The 27184-nt window shown below is 45.6% G+C and overlaps 1 protein-coding gene across 3 annotated transcripts; it reads left to right on the top strand.

Moving 5' to 3' along the window:
* The first annotated feature begins 1583 nt into the window (after positions 1 to 1583).
* AP1S3 (adaptor related protein complex 1 subunit sigma 3) lies at positions 1584 to 25459 on the top strand. Of its 3 annotated transcripts, none has more exons than XM_075417313.1 (5): positions 1584 to 1710; positions 21405 to 21583; positions 22818 to 22926; positions 23902 to 24039; positions 24959 to 25459. In XM_075417313.1, exons 1-5 carry the CDS (start codon positions 1702 to 1704, stop codon positions 24992 to 24994), a joined length of 471 nt encoding a protein of 156 aa, XP_075273428.1. In that variant the 5' UTR covers positions 1584 to 1701; the 3' UTR covers positions 24995 to 25459. The 3 variants fall into 3 exon arrangements, with proteins under 3 accessions (XP_075273428.1, XP_075273429.1, XP_075273427.1); XM_075417314.1 differs by lacking the exon at positions 1584 to 1710 and adding an exon at positions 6481 to 6589; XM_075417312.1 differs by lacking the exon at positions 1584 to 1710 and adding an exon at positions 18089 to 18184.
* The last annotated feature ends 1725 nt before the right edge of the window (positions 25460 to 27184 follow it).

Raw genomic sequence — 27184 nt, 5'->3', positions numbered from 1 at the left:
TTAGCTATGAGGTTTTTGGCATGGAGTTGACTTTACTCACTGGAGAGATTTAGAATACGCGAGATGGAGGAAAGGGACAGATTTTTATGTTGAGCAGATTTACTACTACGTACTTCCGAAGGAAAGCTCTCCAATGCTTTTTGTCTCTGTAGACGAAGTCCTCAGTTCTGAATGACCTGGCTAACGGTGAAATACCGTGATCAAACTCAACAGAAAAGGATGAATTTCTGCCAGCTTAACATTTAAAGAAATTTTTTTGTCATCAACTAACCATCTTTCAGTGAGTTGCAACGTGGCCTCTGAAGGCTTTATCTGCTTCTCTCGTGGTTAAAAGGCAAGCCTTCTCAACGATCTAAGTGACTGCTGCCAAATGATCCCGCAAAGTTTTTTGGTCCTTTGGAGAAAGTAAGGGCATGGTCTCTAGGTAGCTGTGTGCTAAACTAATATGTAAAAGCTAATAGCTGAACAGATTCAAAGACAATGTTATTGGTTTTATTACTTCAGCAATGGAAGAAAGTATCAAAATAATACTGGTAATAAAATCTATACAATTTTTTTCCACAAAATTAAATAATAAGGTGAAATATATGGGGTCATTAGAAACTTTGCTTTCTGCTTCTATAACACGAGCCTTTCCTCCCTCAACATAAAGGCCCCTCAGAGTTGTCGTAACTAATTGCCTTCCAACTGACTTGTGTACCCAGGGTCTCTTACCACTTTTACTGTATAATCCGTGCTCACAGAGAGAAGTCAAACCATGTTGTTTGACTTACTCTGTATGCGTTATAGCAATTCAGATGGGATTGACTGGATTGTCTGCAGAATATTTGGTACATTCATTCCTAAATTGCTTTTTGTCACAAAGATAGCATGGGTTGCCTCATATCTAGCTGTTATAACTGAATTACCAAGTCAGTCGTGTCAATTTTGTTTACAAAGGCCCTGGCGTGCTATGAATCATGCTTTCTGTGAGATACCCAGAGGCTTAGGTATCTGTTAGCATTTATCCAGCTCAAAACCAAGACAAATTTATGTAGAAATACAGGTTGACTGTAGGATTTCCCATCTGTATTTTTATACATGGTCTTTCCGTTTTTCCTCTGAAATGCTTTATATTACCCTGTTGTTCAGGAAACTGGCTTGCACAAATGTCGTGGAGGTGCATGCTTTTCTGTCCGTTACCTTGTTTATAGGTAACCTACAGAGTAGGGTTTAACTTGCTCCTAGCTTTGTTATTACAGCTGTCTTTCAAATAAAGAAGACAGCATGGCTCTCACTATCTATATTGATTTTTCTTTCTGAAGTCAGTTTCCCTTATGGTTTCAGCTGCTCTCAGAAATCTATATGCATGTAGCTATCAAAACTCATTTTAAGTTTTCATGAAGTGCACCCCTGTGTTGCTGATAGTGTGTGCTGCTTGCTAGTATTCCTTGATGTTGCTGCTAAGCTGTGTAGCTGTTTTTCTGTTCTAGTACTGTCCTTTGTCTTTTCTGTGTTCTCATTCATTTCTCCTTCTTTCTCTCTTAGTTATGGCTCCTTCTCCAGGTTTCCTCCACTGCAGCATGTCTATGTTGGCGTTCAGCTCCTTGAGACAGGTGATAGCAGCTCTTGAAGCACAACTGAACTTCTTGCCTGAGCCTCCTGATCTGTAAGAGTGAGCTGGTCTTGCAGTGGCTGAATTAAGGGTGACCGAGGCAGCAGATGTGGAAGGTGAGTGTCTTCTAGGAAAACAACCCATTACCCCATCTTCAGTCACAAGACTCCATCCCATTAAGCACCCATAGCAATGCAGCCCTAACTCACTCTTCTGTTTGCTACAGCCTATGGAGGTTGGAAAACAATACTGTAAAAGCCACTGCCTCTTACAACCCTGACTGTGCAGTGTCCCAGCTGGGTGGTGGACACCAGAGATTTTAATCTTGGTGGTTGGTAGAGAAGGTCTGGGATCAACAGGACTGTCAACAGTACTTACAGGTTTTGGAAAATGTCAGGGTGATTTCTGTAAGGGTAGGGAAATGGGGCACACGTCTGAATGGTGTCTGTGGGACACTCAGTTTAAAACCTGATCTCGTAGGCATTATCGAAAAGAGGGAAACAAGGCCATAAATTGTGTTCATTACAGTCCTTTTATGGAGAAGAAATGCTGGGAATATAAGCATGCTTACAGGGAACGAGGGACGTTTTAGTCCTCCTACTCCAAAACAGCAGCTCCCTTGTTTTAAGATGTGAATATACCAGCTGAGCACTCTGCTGTTTCAGAGCATGGTCTGAACATACTTAGATTTTACAACCAGGATGGAAAGAGGGAAAACATGAAAGAAACCGAGGGAAGGTGGAAAGGGCAAAGAACTGAATGGCAGTGTGGTTAAAGCACGCAGAGCCTTGATTTAAGGGATTGTAAGGAAGGACACTGTGGATCTGATAGCTGTTAATGCAGCTGGACACAAGAGGGCTACAGAACAAATTTCTCTTGATAGAAGGAGAATTCTGGATGAGCTTTATTAATTAATGTCTGTCCATCTTTTGGCCTGCTCTTAGTTTTATACAGCTGGAAATGAAATAAAATGCTACTTGACACCATTTAAGTACTTGTGTACACCTATCAGTTCAGTACAGGCTATAAGGATTTGAGACCGCTATTTTTAACACTTTTCTAGTACTTTGCTTAAACGTTGGGACTACTTACTGAACTTGCTATTGCTGCTGAGAAGGTACCAAAATCTGTGGCGCAGACACATAATTCGGTATGTTCTTTAGTGGTATGAATGCTTTGTTCTGCACTTAAATTGTGGAGAATCCAGATTGTGTGAGCAAGTAAAAAAACGGAACATATGCAAAGCAGTGGAAAATTGTCTGGAAAAGTACAAACCCCTGCCTAGTAACCACGAGCAAGTGTTAGATTGCTTCTCTATTGATCCAAAGTGCAATTAAAAGCTACCTCCTGCAGCTGAATTTAGATTGGGCTTTTAAAGTTTTCTCTTTCCTCTACAGATCTGGTGTAAAGTGGAAAAGCACCTGCACAGCAGGTCTCCTGTAAAATCAGGGAGCGGAGTGTGCATCAGCCTGAGCTCCTGGGTTCACGCAGGGCTCCTTACCTGAAGCAGCCTGTGGCTCTGCGCGCCCGGCAGCAGCTCCATGTAGGTGCTGAGAAATGGCACCAAGGCGTGTGCTGGCTAGAATCGGTGTAAATGACCAGTGTTCTGCTTCGTTTGCTGTGGTTACTCCATGGCAGTAAAAAGGCAGCTTTCTGCAATGAAAAGGCGGGGTTTTTTTCAGAAGGAAATTTTTTGCAGTTTTTTAGAAGGAAGTGAAAGTGTTGCGGATTATTCTCTCCCTGCTGTTCTTTAGACAGTGGTTTGTGTCTCTTAATCGGAGCTGTCAGGATTTGTTTGTTTCCCTGGAAATGTACGTGAATATAACTTCGCAATCAATTGTAAAACATTAGTGAACATATTGCTTTACTTCTGTGGTCCAAGATCAGCTTCTGCAGTCCATAAAGCTTGCAGATATTAGGAGGGCCTCAGTCATGCTTGTTGCAGGTTTAGGACTCCATCAGTCTATGGCATCTGACATTTTAGCAGTAACTTCTTTTCAAATAAATAATGTCCACACTCACCAAAACTTCTGCCTAGGAGCTAGAGAAGCTCTTAACCAGCAGCTGTAGGCACACAAGGCTCACTGAATCCCCTGTAACTCTCAGTGTGAACGTTTTCTACTTCTGAATGTGATAGGCTGCTAGAAGCGTGGAACATAAGCAAAGAAGATGCAATATCCAGTAGCAGTAAAAAGCTGCTTGCCTCACTTAAAAGCCATTTCAAAGGGCCCTCAAGAAAGGAATATGAGGATTTTCCCCCAGGCAGAGACAGGAGCCAGAAGAGAAGGGTCTCAGAGCCTTTTGCAGCCCATTTTGAGTTAGAGAAATAAATTTGCATTACTTTGCAAGCTTTTGTGTTCAGATAAATTAACATGGCCTAAGGGAAGGACCGGAAAGAGCCCATGGTATGGCATTTTTCTGGCAGAAGATCACCCCACCAGTTCACCTGGCACAACTGTGTGCCACAGCTGCCTCCCCCTGCTCCGGTAGCTGTGTGACACTGATAACCATCAGTAGTTCCTAGGTGGGAAGCTTGAGCTATCTTCTTTATCATAACATTGTGCAGGCACACAGTGCTAGTGGCAGAGAGGCAGGGAGGGGAGAATTCCAACTCCTTGCCACTTCTAGTTAGCCAGTCATTAGGTACAGCCTGGCTTTCTGTGCTGGAAATCATCTAATTTAGGCATGATCTTATATCTGCAGCCTTGTTTCTGTAGGACAGCAAAATTTTCTCTGCTAACCTGTGAGATTGGCCATAATTGGTTCACGCTGGCCACTGCTGTTAATGTGCACTGTATGCATGATGTGTTTGCTGCTGCTTTTTTTTCTGATGTATTTGCAAAAACACAAAAGCAGCAGGCTGGTTCTCTTGAGTTCATGGGCCTAATTAGGTAAGGTCTGTGCACAGAAGAGTAAGATTATTAGGAAACGGTTGTTAAGTGAAAACATGTTATTGTCCATCACCGGAGTAAATTACATAGCTAGGTAAAATGCAGGCTGCTGAACAGAGTTGTTTTCACGAAACTTTTTTTTTGGGGGGGAGGGGGAGGTGAGGGGTGGTGGAGTGAGGGGAATGTTCATCCCTTAATTTCAAATTCATTTTGGAGATGAAAGTGCTGATGCCCCAGATCCGTAGCACAACTGCACTGGGGTGTCTGCATTCTTGCATGTTGGGCAAATCCCAGTTTGGAGTGTTTGCAGAGACGTGGCCTTCCCAGTGCTGCAGTGGTATCTATGGACACTCCCCATTCCCCAGCAGGGAGGAACACTTGGGGTTGAAGCGCAGAGCCAGCTCCCTGTTGTTCTGCATAGGCCGCAGGAGGTAGAGCTGGGGGCTGCGTGGGGCAGGAGCATGACCGTGGTTGTAGGGAAGCCACATGTTTGCCTCCTGGGGAAGGCAGCACTTTTTGTGGCCTGTTTACTTACCCTCGCTATCTTGTGGAGAATCTAGCAAAAGGCTTTGGACTACTTTATCAGGTGCCTATAGCAGTAAGCACGTATTTGGCAGGCTCACTGAAGGCGGGATGGTGCCCCAGCAAAACCAGCAAGGCGTGTGCTGCACCATAGCTGTGCGGTAAAGGGCGAGCGTGTTCCTGCGGTCTGTAGCCACTGCTGCTTTGTGGGCCCGGGCTGTGTGCTTAGGAAGTGACAGGGGCTGGAGGCTAGCGAGCAGGTGAAGTATCAGTGAGACCTGCAGGCAGCTGGGACTCGCACTTCTTGTGTTGTGCACTCCAGAAGTGAAACCAGAGCACTCAGCAGCTGGCAGCATCACAGCGTGCGTCTGCTGCCTGGCAGGGTGGGTTGGAACACGCAGAAACCAGAACTGAGCAGCAGCGGAGGGCTCTATGACCAGCGTGTCTGTATAGACCAAATCGAAGCTTGCAGAGAGGAGCAGGGTCATGCACGCGTAGGGAAATGTGGAAATTACCTCCACGCTGTGAAATGAGCGTGAGGAGCACACCCCTGCATATGCTCTCTGCTCTCACAAACAAGCATTTCCAACTGGGAGCGGATTTCAGCCCAGCTGCCCCCTCAGCCATGCGTGCACAATTGCTCTTGACCGAGGGACCTCTCCCATTTTGCTGAAGGCAGAGGCTGTAGAGAGGTTCCACCAGTGCCAGCCACTGACACCACAGTGTCCCCTGGGGTCCCTGAGCTCCCTGGGATTTCCCTTCCTTGGTGGTGGCTCAGAAGCATCGAGCACTGCACGCGAGCAGGGCACGGCTCTGCCTGGAGCAGGTGGGGACCACATCCAGAACCCAGGCACGCCGTGCTCGGGGCTAGGTGCAGGCCACAAACGTGGGACTTAAATGTCCAAGGTTTTCTCGTTTTATGCTCACGTGGCAGTTTGCACCTGGATCGGACTCTGGGTAGGAGCTGGTGAAGCCTTAACGCCTGGACTCGGAGCTTCTGAGGCGAGCGCTGCGTCCGCGGACGCTGCGCGTTCTTTTGGCACCAGCTGCTTACCAGCAGATCCCTGCCAGAGGTGACGGGATTTGCGGATCCTGCCTTGCTCTCTCACCCAACTCCCTCAGCAAGCACAGGTGAGCAAAGCCCAGCCGTGTCAGGTGTCTGAACCGCCCGAGCTTCGTCCCGGGGCAGACGGGCTGCAGAGCAGCCCTGCCCTCGGGTGCGGCCGCTGGGGAGGGGAGCGGCCCGGGCCTCTGGAGCGGTCACGGCGCGTACAGGTGCCGCGGGGGCCGGACGGGTCCCTGCCCGGCCCGCGCCCCGCTGCCGCCTCTCCGCCCAAGCCGTGCCCGCTGGCCCGCGGCCGGCTGCCCGTCTGCCGCAGCGCGGGGACCGGCCTCCCGCCAGCAGCCCGACGCCACAGGGGCCCGGGCCCGGCCCGGCGGGGAGGGAGTTCCCGTCCGGGGCATTGTGGGAAGGCGCGAAGCGGCCGCGGCCTCACCTGGCGCGGGGCGGGGAGGAGGCAGGGCGGGGGAGGCGGCCGGCACTCAGCCGGGCCGGCTCCCAGCCTGCCGCCGCCGCACCATGGTAAGTGGGACGGGGCCGGGGCCGGGCGGGAGTCAGCCGCTCTCTGCCCCGCCGCAGCCGCCTCACCCCGGCCCGGGTGCCGCGGCCGGGCCGGCGGCGGAGCCCCCCTCGACGGGCGCGTTCTCTGGGCCTCGCCGCCGGGGCTGGCCCGGGTCCGCCGGGACCGGGTTCCTCCGGCCGGAGCCGAGAGCCGGGGCTCACCCTCACGGGGCCGGCCTGGACGTCGCTCCCCCGAGAGCCCGGGGTCAGCGGAGCCGTGTGCGCGGCCGGGGCAGCGGGGTGGCCCCCGGCCCGGGCGGAACCGGGGCTCTGCCGGAGTCATCGAGCGGGCCTTACGCAGAGGTAAAGCAGCGTTCCTCAGAGGGCGCGTGCCAGCCCGCCGCTCGGGCTGTGCCGCTGCTCCGGGCAGCAGAAGTGCGGTTTCCAGGCGTGTTTGCGCAAGGCTTGCACCTGTCTTGAGGAAACGAAAGCTACGTTCGCTTCCTTTCTGCCCTCCGACCCCGGGGTGAGCTGGGGTCACGCTGAGAGCCGTTCGGAGCCCACCTGGAAAACAAGGCTGTGACAGAGAGGGGTGGTATGAGGCCCTCCGGCAGCCTGGGGAGCTGCGGTGCAAGCCCGCTCCAGCGCCTGGAGGAGGATGGAGCGCGGGTTCACGGGGGTCGGTGTCTCGCCTGGCTGCGGTGTCGAAGCAGCGCAGTGCCGGGCAGTGGGTTCTGGTGGGAGGGGAGCGTTGGGAAGAGCTCTTCCCCACGCGTGTTCCCTTGTGCCGGGTAAGTGGGGAGCTTGGGTGGCAGCCGTGCCTCCGGCTCCGGTGCCTCTGCTCGGCTGCCTGGTCTCACGGGGGCTGCAGGGACTCGGTCATTCGCAGCTCTGCCGTTCCACCAAGTAATGCACGTACGGGTCTGGTGCTGTTCCTTATACCTTGGCTACTGGCAACCAGTCCACTCGTGCGACCCGGCTCCACGGCTGGGAGCAGCTTATTTTGACTTGTGCCAGCACTGGGCGAGGGCAGCAGCCCTTCGGGTTAAAGGGCGGGTAGGCAGTGTCCCGGGAGGGAGGCCCTGGAGCTCAGCACCGCTCTGCTGGTGGTGGTCTGCTGGGATCAGAAGAGGCTGCCGTGGTTATTCGCTTTTGTTAAGCTCGATGACCGACATCCTCAGAATAATGGCTGGGTTTTCCCCAAGGAGGACTGTGGGCGCTCAAGCAGTAAGATGGTCAGTGATGCCTCTTAATTGAGAAACCATCTTGGTCGCTGCTTGGTAATTCAGACTTGAGGCAGGTTCTGTGAGCATGCCCTGAGCTGCTGTCTCGCACAGGTTGCCTGTTGTGTGCGTCTGTGAGATCAGTGACTGGCAGTGCAGCTGAGCAGAAGGCTCTCAACTCCTTCGTCGGAAGCCAGTTTTTGATGTTTGTCTCTATCCTCAAAGGTGGAGGTGTGTTGTTTCTTTTCAGTGGCTTAGCCAGAATGCTAAATATGTGTTAGTCTAATTTAGTGTGTTTACAAAGGTGTACCTGTCATTACATTTGCAAATAGAGCGTGCACAGTAATGAATTTACAGGTGACAATGCAGTCTCCACGCCTTAAGTCCCCATGTAGGTATAACCTCTCTGGTTACACCCTGAGCAGCCCTACGTACCCACTTCTCTCAGGTAAAGCTTATGTAAACAAATGGGGTTCCTGTTTTGCGCTTGAAGGTCAGTAAATGTGGGAGCTGATTTCAGGGAAGCTGATCTCAAAACTCTCCCCGATGCGTGCGCTTCACAAGTGCTGGTTCTCAAAGCACTCACGATGGTCCCAGGGGAGTGCTGCTTACAATAGTGCTGCTTACTGACGATTTGGAGACTGCCTGCTATAGTGATTGCTGTAATTTTATGAGTGTGCATTTTACAACTAATATTTTTTTTTCCTTTTCTGAGGTCGTAGTGCAAAACTTTGCTGGCATTATTACATTAGCTAGTGCTGTCGGCCTTAGCCTGCTCTGCTGTTGTAGAACCAGTGCTGATGAAAGGGTGCTTTTGTCAGCATGCTCTTTTGCTTAAAATTCCTCTGTCTGTCATCCAGCCTCTGTGAAGGGGTTGTTACTCTGGGTTACGTGTCAAGAAATGAGGGTTACTGGGTTACAAACCAAGAATAAGCCTTATTCAGGCTCATAAGTGAAGAACTTTCAACAGGTCATTTAAACTCTCGGTAGGTCGGTTCCTCCGGTTTGGAATGACATAGTTGTGCTTGCCACCTTTTTTCTGTGATTGGAGATCTGAATGGAAGGAACTTGTGCAAATGGTACTGTGTCTTAGCAAGAGGGTTGTTTCAGTGGTTTGCTCTGTTGCAGACTTCCAGGGAAGTTTCAGGAGAGAGCCTGTTTAGCAAAGCTGACTTCACGTCCTGCTGAGAAAGACAGCTTTTCTGCCCGGCTGCTGCTTTGTGACATTCTAAAAAAAAAAAAAAAAAAAAAACAAAAAAAACCAAAAAAAAAAACTTTTTAGAAAAGAGACTAAATTCTGCTCCCTGGCATATGTGGGTGCAGCAGAGAAACATGTCCTGAAGGATCACTGGCTCAACAAAGCTGAAGAGTGGGGAGAGGGCAGAGAGGAGAAAATGGTTCGTTTCCCCAAGGACAGGTGTTGCTGTAGTCTTTCGTGCCTGTTGGTGTTGCAGCACCTTAATCCTTGAGTCACCTTGGTGTTACCGGTATTACTTTCATGACAGTATGTGGCTTTGCTTGTGTAGCTTTGAGCGCAGAATTGGTGCCTGCATAGTAAAGGGCCTGCTTCCCTCCTACACGTGCTGCTCATCAGTACAGTGAGAAAAATTAGTACTTGTGGACGTGGTCTGAAACCCTGGAGAAAGATCAAAAGAATCCCATTGAGCACAAGGGCTCTAAAAATGTGCTTGGCCTGAATAGAAAAGGAGTTGGCAAGCAGTGTTTCCACTTAGTGAGACATTCGATCCTAGTCTGATCCAGAAGCTTAGGTGGAAATGCTAGGTGAAATGACTGTAGCTGCTGACACCTGCCTGCTGTTTGGAAATGAGCTCTCAGCTGTTATGAATATTGACCTCACCAACAGTTTCAATGCCCTTAATTGTTAAAATAGATACAGATCTGCAAAATACCTTTCCAGTGCTGCACAGAATTTACTGTCCACGGTTTGAAGAGTAACCACTTTTTTCCACTCTGTGATACAGCTGTCTGTTGGCCTAGCAAAGGCAAGGAACCTTCCCTCGAGGCGTCCGTCTCTGGAAGACAAGAGGAGCAGCAGGTTAGAATAGGTGAGGGAAGGAGAGAAAATTACAAATACACGATTCTTGTTGTTTGAGGCAGCAGCATTCTACGTGAAAGAAAAAGAAGTCCATGTGATATTTCTTTGTTTATTTATCTTGTAGTGAACTGTTAGTGTGGGAGTAGATAATGATAATGGGATGGCATCCTTTTTAGAAGATATTGGTAGATAGACTTTTTTAGAAAGAGGTGACTACAGGGGAAGTGATAGAAATGCATGAAATCGTGAATACTATAAAGCATGGTTGCTATAAGAAGAGTCAGGGTACATCCTGTGATATTTTTAGATGCTAAATGTAAAGAAAACAAAAGGGAATACTTTTTTTCATGCGGGGTAGATGAAGGTTTTGCAATGCACTGCCAAGGGTGCTGTGAGTGTCCTCATAGTTAGGCATTTCACAGAAGATGGGTCCACAGGTGGTTTCTCTGGATTCAATTTCTGGCCCTGAATCCTTAACCTGGTGATTCTTGGAGACAGGACTACCAGAATGATTTTACGTATGCCCTGTTACTTACACCCTCTCCTTCTGGAAGCTGCTCAGATCAAGTACTGCTCAGGGGTGATCCATGGGCTGGTATGCAGTTACTCCCTGTCATTCAGTTGGATTTTTGAATGCCGTTTTGTGGGACTTGCTAGGAAAAATGTATTTTAGGGTTCTTCTGAGGAAGTCTGTAATCTCTGACTGTTGATGTGATCTTCCAGTTTTGGATGGTCTCTCTCGAGTACTTGCTGTCGTTACAGCGTGTCCCTGTTGTGCTAGAGAGCGCTCTGGACTGGTGGCCATGCAGTAATTGTGATGCACACTTTACTGCCTCTGGGTAGTAAGCTCATTTCTGGAAAGCAAAAGAAATGTGACAGATCATCTGCTGATTCTTTGCTTAAGTCATCTTTTAATATTTTCACTCAGACAAGGAAACTGTAGGCACGTCTCACAGCCAGGAGTTACTAGGATGTGGAGTGCGGGGAGGGCTTTGGAGAGAGCTATGGCATCTGGGATGGGCAAATGCGGGGAGGGGGCTGGAGGGGTAATGGCCAGCTGGGGCTATGAGGGGGCAAGAAAATGCTGTCAAGCATGTGGACCATGTGAAATGTTTGCTGCTTTTCTGTATCTTTACTCTTTATAAACCGTCCCATAGAACTTCTGCCTCCTGATGGCATCGGTTACGTGCAAGAGCAGCAAAGGGACAAAATGATGAAAGGAATGAGGAAGCTGATGGGTCAGGGAAAGCAGGTAGAGCTGCTCCACCCCAAAGTACTTACAAGTTTGTGCTTCAGCATATACCCCAGGCATTTATGTGAGCCAGTTGTAGTCCTTCCAGTGATGCCTAAATTCAAAACGTACTGCTCCTGTAAAAACAATTCTTTCTGTATCACATATGCACAGCTACTAATTACCATCCCTGCCCATTCATTTTCCTACTGTCCTATTCCTGCAGGCTGTCATCTGCATTTATTTGGCTGCTTTGGGTATATGCATTCTTGAGTGGCCACCCATGAGCCTTTGCATTTTTGCAGATGTTGCACTTTAGAGGGGTGCAAGATCCAGTCATGCACAACTGATGTTTCGTTTGTGAACAGGAATATAGCAGGCAGAGTCAGTGGGGTAGGATGGGAAAATAAAGTTTACATTTGTATGTTTGAATGCAAGTATGATGTGCCTTTCCGGCCAGACATGTCTTTCTGGCCTGATGTGTCCTGGATTTATGTTTCACAGTATCACAGACGTAACCTTAGGTGCTCTGTGCACCATTCTTTTTTTGCTTCTATAACTTTCTGAATTTGTGTAGGATGTCCATCTGCTATCCTGTGTTCAGACCTGACAAGAGAGGGCATTAAAATCCCTCGTTACCAGCCAGTAAATGCCTGTTGTTGCCTTGCTGCTTGCCCTTGGAGCTTGAAGGTAGTTTTGCTGACACACTTGCAGTTCTTGATGGTTGTGAACCCCCTGTATGGTCATCACCCTCTGCTTCACCCCCTGAGGTGAGCAATAAGCACAAACTGCAAAGGAATGAGAAATGGAATCATTTTTGTTTGATTAAAAAATGCAGCAATTTCTCAAGTTGTGCCTTTGTCTTGTGAGGCCACGTGCTGGAAAGAGAACATGTGAGGTGTTGGGCGAGCGGCTGGCTGGCTGCTCTGAGCTCTAGAGCAGCCGTGGGAATGGCTGCGTGAAACTGTCACAGCTCGACAGCCGCTGGGCGCAGGGGATGGGGAGGGGGCAGTACCTCAGGCATTTGCTTTCCTCCGAGTCTCACGACAGCACCTGAATGAACAGCAGAATTAATTTTTGGTCCACATTTTCATTCTGGAGGCTAAATTTTAGGCAAACATTAAGCATTTCATGAGATCCTGTGCTCTGGCCCTTCCTTCTGTGAACAGTGGTTGCTTCTTTCGTGTTTAGGTTATTAAATGATGTTGATTTTTTACCATAATGAAAAGGTGCCGTTTTAAAAGGGAAAACTGATATCTATTGAAAATGCCTGAATAAGTGGTTCAGTGTTTCCAAAAAGTTACTCCTGTGCTCTTTCAAAGTCGTTCACAAACGTGACCCTAACTCACATGCATCTTCGGTCATCCCATAAGCATCTTCGCTGGGAGCTGGAGGAATGGGTGTGAGGCTGCTGCAGACCTGCGGTGTTCCTGCTCCGCCAGGCACGGGTGGCCCGGGGCTGGAGCCCTGTCTGTCAGCTGGCCGAGGAGCCGGGGAAGCTCTCGTCACCTTCTGGTGCGCGCGCCCTGTTGCAGAGCAAAGTTTTTTAACTTTGCTCCCGGAAAGGTCAGAGGCAAGGGAAGGGCACTGCAGTGCCTTCCTGTAGTGGGGCTTTGCAAATACCTGGGAAGACAGACTGGAAGTGAGAATAAAAGAGGCTGCACCTTTCGCTGGAGTCCATTGGGCTGGATTTTAGCTCTGTTTCTTCACCAGGTGTTCAAGGAACAGACTGGGAAAATGGCTTCTTGTGACTGAAGTGCACTGGGGCTATCGTGAATTAGGGGTAGCTCTTGGCAGCTTGTTCCGCCTCTCCCCGGTCTCCTCCTCCTCATAGTAACCTAGTGAAGATTTCCACTGCCTCCTAATGTGTATGAACAAATAATAACACCTCGGAGAGCCCAGCCCAGGAGGCAGCAGGGATGCGATTACCTAGTTAATAATTGTTCTGAATGACTTCAGGTTGAGCTGCTTTCTGTAAGGTCCGCCAGCTAGCATCCCTGCAACTGTCTGTCCCCGGAGCCGAGACCGAAGGTGCGAGTGCCGTCTCTCGGGCTCGCACGGCTGCAGTGCGGGCACTGGCCTGCTCCCAGATTGCAGCGTTTGAGGCAAACTCCCTGCCTGGATCTGGTCCTGCTTATTGCCTAGAAACTGGTAATTCCACTTGCAGGAAAATGCACTGATTTAAGAAAACTGAGAGTAATTATCCTCTGTAAAAACTGGATGTCGTCGCCTCCGTCTACATCTTAGGAGCTTTCTTGCTGTGCTGGCTCTCCTCTCTGGAGAAGCACTGGAAGCCTGGCGTCGCTGCCGGGAGGACGCCCGGCAGCCTGCAAGGAGGAGGCACAAGCGTGCCTGTACCATAGGGAGGACATTGTTGAAGGAATGCTGCCGGTTTATGAGAAACCAGCCAAGGTCGGAGGGACCAGACCGGCTAGAGGCAGCGATAAGCAGAAGCAGAGCCGGAGGGAGCTTGTGGGGAATGACGGCTTCCTTGAGCTTTGTTTTCTGATCCTTAGCTAGGGATCAGAAGTGAGGAGCTTCGAGACGTTTTTGGTTCAGGACTTGAGCTCAGCTATACTGTTTTGATTACAGTTTTATTTAACTCAAGTGGGGCTATTAAGAAGGTTGTTGGCTGGTTCAATACTATGTGAAGTAAATATCCTTGAAATACTAGTATGCCGGTCAATTTAAAATCTTCAGGAGTAAGACAAGGGTGACCTCTGCATCATGGAAAGCATAAAATCAATGTGTAACTATAGTCACAGTGCCTATAATGATCTGGCACAGCTTTTATTGCATGGACTTTGGATGTATTGTTTAGGGGAAATTGTTCAGAAATGTTCCTGATGGAGATTAAGTGAGGAAGAATTCTGTGCCAGTTAGGTGGCAATACGCTACTTCATTATTTTCGTGTTGCTGGTTTTTTACTTCATTTTCTTTTTTCTGATTTGCTTACATTGTACAGACTAAATATGTGTTTTAAATTTTAATGCTGAGATTCTGCAGTATTTCACAAACATCTGTCAGCTTCTGTGCTGCTGTGAATAAAAGTTTTAGTAACAGAGTAAACAAGTAAGGAAATTAATATTTTCAATCAAGTAGCTTGTTTCTTGGATTTTACATAATTGCTTCAAAAGTCCCCAAAATGCCAAAAGGAATGTATTAAAGGTCAGTAACCAGCTGGGGACTTTGTGCAGCAGCAGAATACCAAAATACCTAGGCTTCAGTGGGTTGTTATTCTGTCTCTTCCTAGTGTGGCTGTATTGGTGATACATTAGGTCAATAGTTGTCTGTTTGGTATGTCTTTCTCATTTCTCCCGAAATGCCTGGCATTCCCAGCCATCGGTGTGCTCGCAGTAGCTATTCATTTTTCTTGGAAATATTTCAGTATTTACTCTTCTCCCTTCAAAAAAACTCTTAACAAAGCAAAAACTAAAAGGAATTTTGTATTCTTCAGATGATTTGGATCAAAAAAAAAATCAGCTAATGACCGGGATAATTCAGTTGTTGATACTTTTTGAAAGAAACATTTTAATGACAGTGGGTTTTATTCATTTTCAGATGTGATGTAAAAATAAGTACTAATAAAAAAATTCCGGACAGCTATGTCGGGAAGGATATTCTTTCATATCGGAGGAAAGGCATGGCAAATAGTAAAAGATATGCAGAATATGAACTCAGGTAGTCTAAAACAATGCCAAAAGATCAAGCAGACTTCAAGGAAGTCAAAAAAATCTGAAAGAGAATTTTATGGTGGAAAGTTGCTTCCTCTCAACCAGGGACAGCCAGTCAGTCTGGTTTTCCCCAGGCTGCTCTCAGCAGCCGTTGTCATGTCAGCAGCCAAAGGTGTGGCTTTTTTCATCCCATTTCGCTCTTTATGTGGTCCGTGAGTTTTTCTTTATGAGCATGTCATGTGTTGCCCGTTGCCCCACAGCAGCAGGCTGAAACAGAAAGTTTTTAAGGAAAACATAGAGTTTCCGAGTTCTGCCAAGCTGTCTGTTTTAGGATAGTAGTTCCTAATTTGCAAATTTTTGGTTAACTGGCGAATTTCAGGAATCTTTCTGTGTTATAAAGAGGACTTGGATTCAGGAGGGCTCTTAACTGAACTTGGAAAGGTTACAGCTGAAGCAGAGTCTAAACCCAGTGCTGCTGGAGTGACAGGGCTGCCTAGCCGAGCAAATCCTTGCCTGAACTAAGCACCCAGGCAAGAGAAGGATGCTTGCTGTTCGCAGTCATCCAGCCACCATCTCCTCTTCTGGCTTCCCTCCCGTAGGTTCCTGGGAGTCCTCCCATTTCCCTGTCCTCTCCCACCAAGGGACCTGGAGCAGCTGAGTGCTGCCGAACAGGTTTGAAACCAGTCTGCAAATGTTGTGCAGGTTGAATTACAGGAGGAGGAGAAGCATTTCTAGTGCACGCTTGTCTCACAGAGGGATGATTAGAGCCTGGCTGCGTTGGCCCCTGGAGTTCACCTTGCAGGGGGAAATGCAGCACCTTTTACATGTTTACGTCGCTGGACAGCAAACTGGAGAAATTACCCTTGGAGTCGGGAAAGCTGCTTTGCCTTCCCATGTAGTCGTCTTTATTTGATATCCCTACAGGTGGTTTGTTCTGTATGTAAGAGAATGCAGTCTGGAGTCTTTTAGACAGTCGTACTAAATGTTGCAGTGCAGATTAGGTGGAGTTTTAAAGCCTCTGTAAAAGCTACAAATGATCTCAGTTTGAAACCAGTGAGCCAACTGCAAAGTCTTTGGTCGGTATGGAGTGTGAAATGGCCAAATACTGGGGAAGGCTGCACCAAAGAGGACCTCCAGTCTTGGCAGGGAACGGTCCAGGAGACAAGCTTGGGTGAGCTGCTTATCAGATCATGACAGCCCATTATCGAAAGGAGGGAAAGGTCTCCCAAAGAAGGTGGAAAAAAAAGTCAGTGTGCATTAGTTTTACATATTTCATCTACATTTGCTGTTTGTGAACATGCAAACCTTCTGTATTTTGCATTTTTTATATATGTTCTATTTACTGTTAAATTATTTCATGTCAAAGTCTACTATTTGATTTTTTCTTTTTTTTTTTTTTTTTTTTAGCCCTGAAGCTCAGGGTGGTGTTTGTTATCCTGGTATAGTTTTGTAGATCTTGATAAAACAGAAAGCTGTTACGCTGCTTACAGCTGCAATTGATTCAGGGATGCACAAGATGGGAATAGCATTCAGGTCTGGAAACCTGGTTTAAATGCTTGAGTTAAAAAAACACCTATTTTTCCAACTAGAAAATAGTGGCCTACAAATATAAAATGCAGTCGTTTAGGCTACTTACTGACATTTATGGAGATCATTTTGCGCAGTGCTGTAGGTGGCTGGGTCTGATTCAGTAAAACAAGCTAATAAAATCATGCTCAGCTCCCAGACCGAAGCTTGTCTCCTACAGACCGGCCTGCGAAGGCAGCCGGTGCTCTCAGAGGAACTGCACTCCTCATCCCAACGCACGTGGGCTTGCACCTAAATATTCCCTCCGGCGTCGCCTGGGGTCTGGTGATTGTTAGTCACAGCCAGCGCGCCCTGGAACAGTAGGAAAGGAAGCCAAGCATCCTGCTTCGAAGGTATTTTGCTTGAAGCAAGTCATTTGCTTTTGTTTTCCTCTGGAATTAGAACTTTTAAAGATGAGTAAAACATTGCAGGATAATCTACCTCTATTTGTACTTTGACTACTGAAGACCAACCACAAATTCCTTAATCAACATCCATCTTGTCACTATAGGAAAGTAAATATGTTTTCACAGTCAAGGAGCAAAGAGCACATGAGCTCTTAGATTTGTGTTTGTTGCGGTACTTCAACATTTCCAGGTTTATTGATGCATCAGAATCTTTCCAGTGAGCTGTAAGGAACAGAGCTAGGAGAGTGAGGAATATGTTGTGTCCTGTCAGCGTGGCTGGGCAGACCAAGGCTGAACTGAGTGAAACGTCGTCTATAGCAATTGGATGCCTACGCTTACAGGAATTAAGCCATTTACCCTCTTGAGAATGTAATATTATTCACCTCTTGGAGAATTCCCCAGACTGAATGGACTTTAGAAGTTAGAAGAGTCAAAAGAGGAAAAAAACCCCACAATATTTTCTAAGTATCTGCAGCTTTCTAATGTGTTGTTTTGTTACGGGTTCTCTCAGCTGGCCAGTAGAACATACCTAGGCTTGAGGGGACACAATTTTACTGCAGACTGTGAAGTTAGAAATGGACTACAGTAGAGGCTCTTACCTATTTTGTAGCTGTATGTATTTCTGTAGTAGTGAAATTGCATTATGAAGTATGCAGTTATATTCTGCATATGAAATAGAGTGTGGGATGGGAGACCTAAAAGATAGGATTTTTGAAGCTTATGTATGAATCTTGATGTATTTAAGAGCATTAATGGATGTCTTCTGATTGCAAAGGATATTGCCTCTACTCATGAAAGTGGTGGTGAAATACTAACTGCATCTGTATAAGAAACCGGAGTTTTTGAAGCAATTTTAAATGGAGAGCAGCTCACTTTGCTATGGGCGAAGCATAACATACTGTGAATATTACTATTTTCTGCTGATTAGTTTACTTCAGTAATTCCCTGGCTTGTTGGTATTTAACCTTTTAGAGGCATAAGGTTGCTCTCCTGGAGATATAGGTGTTACTCGCGGGCACTCAGATTTCAGGTCCTTTGGGTCCAACAGCTGAACTTAATCCAGAAAACCCTTTCATTATCTGCCCCTATTGAAGGACTGCAGGCAAATACATTTATTCCTGAGGATGTCTCAGACAGCACAAAGTTTTTATGTTGAACATTCTGTCAGCTTTTGCTAGGGATTCATTGACTAATTCCCTGCATTTTCAGTCGAATCTGATCAACCTCTCCTATCTAATTCACCATACTTTTTAGAAATTTGTTTATCAAATAGCTGCTACCTGCACCTGATTGCTTTTAAATGGACACCTGCTGACCTGCTGCTCTTACCTGCAGAACCTATGCTCTGCTTTTTGAAATGCACTCAGCTTTACAAAGACTAAAAGAGTTAATGTGCTGTGCAGCAAGCAAAATAGTCTTCCATTCGTCCAGCTCCTCTCAGTGGACAAGCGTATGGGTGGTAAGTACTGTCCCTTCGTCTGCTAGGAAGGGGTAACCCTGACAGCTGGAATATTACCATGTCAAAACCCAGTTGGTAATATGGCAATATGAACAGAGAAAGGCAAGAGCATGGTGCTTTGATCATCACTGTAATCAGGCCATGTGTGCTGCCAGCGCATGATTGTTTTTATGTAGCAAGCTTATCGGGAGCGTATTACAGGACTCAACGCAAGGCAGCTACAAAATCCTTGTAATTTTATCAAGCACATTAGACTAATGATGGCAAGAGCTGTATTTCCAGCAGTAGATCCTGCAACAGGCAGATACGAATAAACCAGCCCACCTTTCCCTAAAATAATCCCACATTTGAAGTCTTTCTCATATAGTCTTATTTCTGGATTACTTGTCGGCTATGCAACTTCATAGCTAGGGAATGGTTCTGAATTGAATGGATGTGTTGTTTAAAATCCAGTAGTTTGTTTTGGTTGTTTTCTTTCTTTTACATAGAAGCTTCTCTGTTGCACTTCTCTGTTTGTACTTCTCTAGAGCATAGAATGATTTTGTCTTTACAGACAGTAATTGTGAACATTAGCTTTAATCCTCACTGGGGAGATGGAGTGATGGGGAAGCACAGGCACAGCAAAGAGCTGGAATAGAAAATGAGAGGGAGAAGGGATTAGGGTGTAGACTGAGAAGCTATAGGGCTATAGGCCCAGCTATAGGCTGGGTGAATGGGGATGGGGATGTGACAAGGGACCTGCCAGCTCTTCTGTTGGGAGTCTGTAAAGGGTTCACAGAATCACAGAATAGTAGGGGTTGGAAGGGACCTCTGTGGGTCATCTAGTTCAACTCTCCTGCCGAAGCAGGGTCACCTACAGCAAGCTGCACAGGACCTTGTCCAGGCGGGTCTTGAATATCTCCAGAGAAGGAGACTCCACAACCTCCCTGGGCAGCCTGTTCCAGTGCTCCGTCACCCTCAGAGGGAAGAAGTTCTTCCTCATGTTCAGACGGAACTTCCTGTGCCTCAGTTTGTGCCCATTGCCCCTTGTCCTGTCACTGGGCACCACTGAAAAGAGCTTGGCCCCATCCTCCTGACACCCACCCTTCAGATATTTGTAAGCATTTATAAGGTCCCCTCGCAGCCTTCTCTTCTTCAGGCTGAACAAGCCCAGTTCCCTCAGTCTTTCCTCGTACGAGAGATGCTCCAGTCCCCTCACCATCCTTGCAGCCCTCCGCTGGACTCTCTCCAGTAGCTCTTCATCTTTCTTGAACTGGGGAGCCCAGAACTGGACACAGTACTCCAGATGAGGCCTCACTAGGGCAGTGTAGAGGGGAAGGAGAACCTCCCTCGTCCTGCTGGCCACACTCTTCTTGATGCACCCCAGGATCCCATTGGCTTTCTTGGCAGCCAGGGCACACTGCTGGCTCATGGTTAACCTGTCGTCCACCAGGATGCCCAGGTCCCTCTCCGCAGAGCTGCTCTCCAGCAGGTCCACCCCAAGCCTGTACTGGTGCATGAGGTTGTTCCTCCCCAGGTGCAGGACCCTGCATTTGCCTTTGTTGAACCTCATCAGGTTCCTCTCTGCCCAGCTTTCCAGCCTATCCAGGTCACGCTGAATGGCAGCACAGCCTTCTGGTGTATCTACCACAGCTCCCAGTTTGGTGTCATCAGCAAACTTGCTGAGGGTACATTCTAACTCTTCATCCAGGTCGTTGATGAAGAAGTTAAACAAGACTGGCCCCAGTACTGACCCCTGGGGGACACCACTTGTTACCAGCCTCCAACTAGACTCAGTGCCGCTGATGACAACCCTCTGAGTTCTGCCATTCAGCCAGTTCTCTATCCACTTCACCGACCACTCATCCAGCCCACACTTCCTCAGCTTCCCTAAGGGTTGGGAGCAAGTGAGGAAAATGAGGCTCCTATGCTTCTGCCTGGTCCTCTGAGGACCCGGAGAAGCCTTGTCTCTCGCACAGGCAAGTGGGAGCGTGCCTGGCATCATGCACATGGCTGTGACTAAGCTGGGCATCCTTCCTTCAAGTCCCTGGCCTCCAAGCGTTGGTGCTGGTGAGGAAAGCGATGGGGATGCCCGTCAAGAACAGGGATGTTCACAGTGTCTTTGGCCATTGAAAGCATCTCTGTCCCCTCTAGGTGGGTGTTTTGTTTTTTTTTTTTCCATTTAGCAGAGGACATCCCATTGAGATGGATGTCATCCTCAGATTTCCTGCATTCTTGAAGCCATTTCCATGCTGTGGGTAGATGACTTACTGTACTGCTTAAAGACTTAGCATGGTCGGTTATTTTAATCTGCTAATAATAGTATTTATAATAGTATTTAATATACTAATAATAGTATTATTAGTATTATATATATTATTTAAAATACTAATAAAAGTATTTATATAAATGTGAATTGATACTTTCTCCCAAAGGTCCACTGGCATTTAAAAGCTAGCACTTTGTGTTTCAGTAATACTGCTAATCCTAAGCATGAAAAAATCATGGGTCAAACCATGTAAAATTATGTCTAGCTTTAAAATTGGGATTTTAGAAGAGTGTACATATCACGCTTTATTTAATGTAATATCCTCAGTCACTGAGGTCTGTCCTTTGTCACTGCAGTCATCTGCGTTTCATAACCTGGTGATTTCTTAAGTAAAACCAGTCAAGCTTCCTTTCCAAAGTAGTTGGTTTCTTCTGCTCCTTACATCCTCTTCTAGGAACATACTCCTTTGTTGGTGACCTGAAATAGTGCAATACCAGAATTGTTATTGATGATGGTTACTATCTAGGTATTCATATTTCTAGTCATGCGCCACGCTGCATCCTTGATCCCCTTAGCCGTGTTGGGTGTAAGTCCTTATTCCCTTCACCGAGGTGTCAGATCTTGCTTGAGGAGGGGCTGGGGCCCTCTTCTTGCCGCTGCACAGTGGTGATGCTCCTCCTGTTCCCCAGGAAAGTAGCAGAATAGGAAGCAAAGCTGCTGTGCCCACAAGGTGAGGGAGGGTGGATGGGACAGGGTACAAAGGGGGTGCCGAAGGGAGAGGTCCCACGGGGAGGGGTGGGATCTCTGCTCCCATGCTCAGCCTCCCCCAGACCTCGCTGACACCGAATCCACACATCTCGCCAGGGTTGCAGATGCCATCGTGAAGATCTCACGGATTTCCTGTGTCAGGCACAGGAATGCTTTCCTCTGGCCGTGGCCCCCACGTTAACCAAGTTGCTTTGTTTACCCTAGATACACTTTATACTGCTCTTCAGTCGGCAGGGGAAATTAAGGCTTCAGAAATGGTATACGACGCTACCTGATAAAGAGAAGAAAAAGATCATTCGAGAAATTGTTCAGATTATTTTGTCTCGCAATCAAAAAACAAGTAGTTTTGTTGACTGGAAAGATCTCAAGCTTGTTTACAAAAGGTGTGAGTAATTTTATGAGAACATGTAATTACTATTCATGTAAGTAACACGTGCTAGAAGAGGAAAAATAAAGGCTCGCATTAAGAAAAACACCAAACAAAACCCTAAGTGCTAGATTAAGCCAGTAGGAGCCTGCGGTCGGCAGTCGAACGGTTTCTAACAGCACAGTGTCCCTGGATAAATTAGCAGGGTAAATTGTGGGGTGAAAAATACTTGCACAATCTGTCAAATAAGAAAAATGGGAGTAACCTAATAAGTATTAGTAGTTGAAATTCTGTTAGAAGGCTTTAGGCTTCACTGCTCCTTCTAATTCCCCAACGCAGCCTGCTGAGACGTCTGCTGGGCTTTATCAGGCTCTCCGGGAGGTCGCAGGAGCTGTTCTGAGGCACTTTCAACATTTAGTCAAATTTTGTTTTTGAAATATTTGTTGTTTCTGAAAGCGTTAATTCCCATTTCCTTTTCCAGACACATCCCTGTTCCAGAGTTACACAGTGCTTAGCATTAACTGCCTGTTAATTCTTGTAAAATTGTAGCAAACAAAATTAGCCTTAAGGTGTATAGCACACTGTACAAATTAAACAGCACCTCCCGTTTAGTAAAAATTGAGTTCCCCGCTGTGAAGTGGTGGATGTAAACATCTGACCAGATGCTGTGACAAGCTGGGGCTCCAGCCACCGCACCGGAGAGTTGAGGTAGATCGTTACTCCCGTCTTGGGTTGATTTAAACATAAAGTTTTGCTGCAAGTTACAAAGATTGTTTGGTCTAAGCAGTTTCATGCTTTCTGGCCCTATGTAAAACACTGCCAGTCATCTGGTAGCCAGCAGGCTTGCTGAGATGTAACACCTTCCACCTTTATTTTTGCCTTTATTTTTATTTTTCAATAAAGAGCAGTAACTCATGCTACAGTTTAATTAACCCCACTGACTGCAGTGCTATTGCAGCAGGTGAGTGAGACCTTTAAAGTACTATTGACTTACTGTTTGTTTTATTAAGACCATTGTTGGAGGTATCCCACTTTGCCAAGGGTGGAGTTTGTTTTCTTAACTAAATTAAGAAGTTGTTTAAATTATCTGATCTTTTTAAGTGTTCTCTGGGACATGACAAGAATGAAAGAAAATTATTATTTTTAAGGACAAGATAGACATTAACAGTCATTTGTATAGCTTCTAAGATATGAGCAGAGCACTGAGGATCCGGCTGTTCACTGTCACCTTTCTGCCTTTGTTTCCCTAGGTATGCTAGTTTGTATTTCTGTTGTGCAATAGAGGACCAGGATAATGAGCTCCTGACACTAGAGGTCGTTCATCGATACGTAGAGCTTCTGGACAGATACTTTGGAAATGTAGGTTTTACTTTCTGCCGTGAACTATATTCCTGACTGTCTGATAAATGAAGAGTTATCTGTAGCTGTTTTGCTTCTTGTTTTCATCTGCACCACTTGCTCCCTAACCTCTCTTAATCCAGAGTGAAATTCATTATCACAATATTTTATAAAATAGTGCTGAAACTATCGTGAGATTTTTCTTCCATCCTTTTGCCCCCCAGAAATTAATCTTAATGCTTTGTGTATCTTTCTCAGAACAGACGTCAAGGGGAAAGCTTGAGGAAAATTACTTAAACCCCCATCCCAGGGTGACGGTTCTTTAGTTCTCCCTCCTGACATCTTTAGACATACTAGTTTTGTTTGTTTCATAATACTGTGTAAGAATTAAGGACATATAAAGAGGAAAAAGATAGTGTGGGGTTTTTGAAGAAAATACCCGAAGAAGGTCCAAATAAGTCTTTCAATAAGTCTTTAAATACTACAAGAAACCCACCTTTTCTAGAAATATTCTTGAAATTGTTGCCACTACCTTAATTCATCTCTTATTTAAATCTCTGTGCCATGACTCACATTTGTACCACCTCAAAACAAAAAAGCGGTTGGTGACTGTAGGGTCACTGGGACAGGGAATTTGTCTTGCTCTGTGAAACTGTGTGTGAACATATGTAACCCATATTACAAGCGCTGTATAGGACCTATTATAAGGTTAGTAGGCTAGGAAGTCAGCTTTGTTCTCTGAAAACCAGTGTGGAAGTACTGTATCATATAAAACGTAGTAAGTGGAATATTTTTGCTGTAAATCTAGGCTATATACGTGGAGACAATAGGTGCGGAAGCTGCAGTATTACAAAATAAGCGGTATGTTTCTTCACCCTGCTACCTGCCACAAGAGTCCATATGTTGAGTCCATTTGATCATCTTAACTTTTGGCCCACTAGTGCTTATAATGCTGTAAAAGTTATTTAAATGTTGGGTGTCCTTTTGTTCTGGCAGGTGTGTGAGCTGGATATTATCTTTAATTTTGAAAAAGCTTATTTTATTCTTGATGAGTTTATAATTGGTGGAGAAGTACAAGAAACTTCAAAGAGGTCTGCAGTGAAAGCCATAGAAGACTCTGACATGTTGCAGGAGGTAAGGCACAGGAAGGCAAAAGGCAAACACCACGTCTTCCTGCATCTTCCTTGTTTGACAGGAGCTTAAAATACAGCTAAACACTTCTGGTGGTTAATTATCCAAATGTGTCTTAAGTTCAGTTTCAATAGGTACAACAATGCAATTAAGGTAGCAGTTGCATCAGCTTTCAGTGCAACCCTCTTGCATCTTGCAGTATCATCGGGAGGCTCTCTTGCAGTTGAACTGCTAGAATTTCTTGGAGATTGTATTAAGAAACAGTTTAAGACATATCTAAGATATTTATATAGTATAAATACAGAAAAATCTATTCTGTTTCACTAATATATTGGAAACAGATGATCTACTATTAACATTTAAAATTGGAAAGAGTATGTGCTGGCAAACTCCACTTCCATTCATAAATAAACACCTGTGTAGTTTTTCTGCAGGGCACAGATACGTAACCTTTATTCAGAACCCTGCAGGAATTCTCTTCTGTAACTTGTACTGTTGAGCCAGGAATTGCAAAAACAGTTGAATGTGATGGATTTACTTCATTTTTTCTTAGGTAGTGAAGGATCCATTCTAATATTAAAGGAAACAGCATGCTGGTGGAACTAGCTAGGGTTATGCTGTGCCGGTCGAACAGCTTTTCAAAGTGGTCTGGCGTTTGCACATGAAACTGGGCCAGCTATGTACAAAGGCCAGCTAGACATGATGAGTTTAGCCACAACGTGGTATGTCATGGTTTGAAGACCAGATTCTAAAAAGCCGTTAAAGGTTTTTAAAGCAGAATTATTTCTACATTGTAATTAATCTGATCTAATTCCATGCAAAACTACAACTGTCTTCAAAGAGGAAAAGAGGGTTTGTTTGAATATTACTATACCATTCCATAATGTATCAACTGTTTCTTCCTTTTTTTTTTGTCCTCCAGACAGTGGAAGAGTACATGAACAAGCCTGCATTTTAATGTTAAAACTACCTGGAGAGGAACTGCTGTACGCACCTGTAAAATGCACTTCCTGAAATTGCTTCCCAATGTGCCAGATCCTCAGAGAAATACCAAAACCCTGTAACTAAAGCGGTTCGTTTGTATAACGGTGAAGATGAAGGTCAGCTAATGTAGCAGAGGATTTAACAGTTCTGTGCTTGCGTTACTCTGCATATGAGTTTCTCAGAATTGTTATTACCCTTGATCTAGTTTCTCTTCTTGCTGGACTAAACACTTGTTTTGTATCGTGCCTTTTAACTACGGGTTTTGTCATCATAAAATGTTACTCTGACAGTACTTTGAAGAGGTATTTTTACTAGTTTTGGTCTACTGCTGACCATATGACTCTACTTTTGTACAAATGTCCATTGTTTTGAATGTAATGATTATTCTGCTCTAATAATAACTTTTTTTCTAAAAGCCAAATTGTTGTGGGCCCTGATTTCTCACAAGCTTGTTTTGAGAAGATTGACCCATCTAGTATAAGAAGAAGTATGCTTCCTTTTGGACCAGCCCCTTTCTTTCACTGTTTTGCTTTTATTTGCTGCTCTAGTCTGCTAAGACTGCTCCAGCTGCTGTTAGAGCACACTCCAGAACTCCATTTAATCTGGAGGACTGTGCTGCCTCGCGGTAGGCTGCTCCAAGGTTTAATGAAATCTTTTTGCTGCTGCATGCGGGTGGCCTGTTCCTGTCTTCCTCCTCATTTTCCTATGCCTTTCCTGGATCCCCTGCACCTGGACAAAGGCTACAACTTTTGGAAGCATGCAACTTGAGAGCAGGAGGTATCCTGAAGAGAAGAAATTAGTCTTGGGGATTTTAGGGTGAAGACCATCTCGTGTATCTTTTGGCTCTGTATCCACCAATAACCATCTTTCCAGGTGGAGTTTTCCAGTCCCCAGTTCACACGCCTGTTGGGATCATCAGCTTTCTAGTAGTTGTACATGGCCCATTTTTGTGAAGGTTGGACAATTGAATCAACCTTTTATAACTTCATAAGCCACACAAAGGGAAAAAGGGTAAAATAGTAGAGAGGAGAAGAATCAGCTGTTCTCTGCATCTTACTGTGTCATAAAAACATTGTAGCTGCGTGTGGGGAGCCCGGTGCATTAACTCGCTTGTCTTTCTGTCAGTGCGATTTGGAGTCTATGAACTGACTGAACTGGCTTCCTTGGAGAGATTATTTCCTCCTTTAACAGAGTTCAAAGCTCAGAGAAACTCTATTGATCGTGGCCTGTGACTCATAGCTAGGTATTTTTTCTTTGTGAAATCATGAAATTATCCTATACAAAAAATAGGTAAGTTATCAGACAAATGTGCCGGAATGATCCGAGCATTGGTTTGCATTTCCCTTCAACATGTATTTTCTTTGATTGCTAGGATGTACAGTCAGTATTTTCCTTCAGGGATTTTTCTCATCTTGAAATGTCCTGCATGCTGCGTCTGATTTTTTTGTTGCTGCCTTCCCAGTCTGTCTGTATCTTCCCAGGGAGGGGTTTTGAGGGGTTTTTTTTGAGGGTAGCACTTTGACAGAACATGACAACTGTGCTAATTGTCAATCCACTTTTCTGTCTATGTTATCTAGTCTGTTAGTAAAACTGTGACAAGCTGGTTCATAGCGTCATGCTGCTCTTTTTTATAATTACTTTATCCATCTGTTTTCTCTGTATTGATGTCAAAGGCATACTTTCAGCATTGAAAAAATAGTGAAATTGCTGAAGGGCTTTTAATAGCTCTGAAGACATTCAATTTAGTAGTAAGTTAATGAAATTGTATGAGTTGTGTAATATTTTCTCATGGTTTGAAATGAAGTTTTTTGGAGTGTTTAATTGATTAAGAAGCCACTTCAGAATTTGCAAAGTGGCTCTTTCCACTCTTTACTTAAGTAAGTGACTTCTATTCAGTGAAATCATCAGTAGTTTCATTTGCTTTTACTCTTTTTTTTGGAGCCTTGCTGTGATCTCTGTGACTCATAATTGTCATGTTGCTTGAATTCTGGAGTGTATCAAAATAGGAGTTCCAAAAAGAAGATTTCTTGGTATGAATAAGGATATCATAAGCCTGTCTTTTCAGTCATTCTAAGAAGAGCTGTAGGACATCTTTCTCTCTTATTTCAAGTGAAGAAGAATTGCTAATGGAAAAAAAGAATATATTAGCTAGGGGTACTTATGC

Source organism: Opisthocomus hoazin, chromosome 4 (assembly GCF_030867145.1).
Source record: "Opisthocomus hoazin isolate bOpiHoa1 chromosome 4, bOpiHoa1.hap1, whole genome shotgun sequence".
NCBI classification, from domain to species: domain Eukaryota; kingdom Metazoa; phylum Chordata; class Aves; order Opisthocomiformes; family Opisthocomidae; genus Opisthocomus; species Opisthocomus hoazin.
Note: the sequence above shows the minus strand (reverse complement) of the source record. Positions and strands in the feature narration are given on the sequence as shown.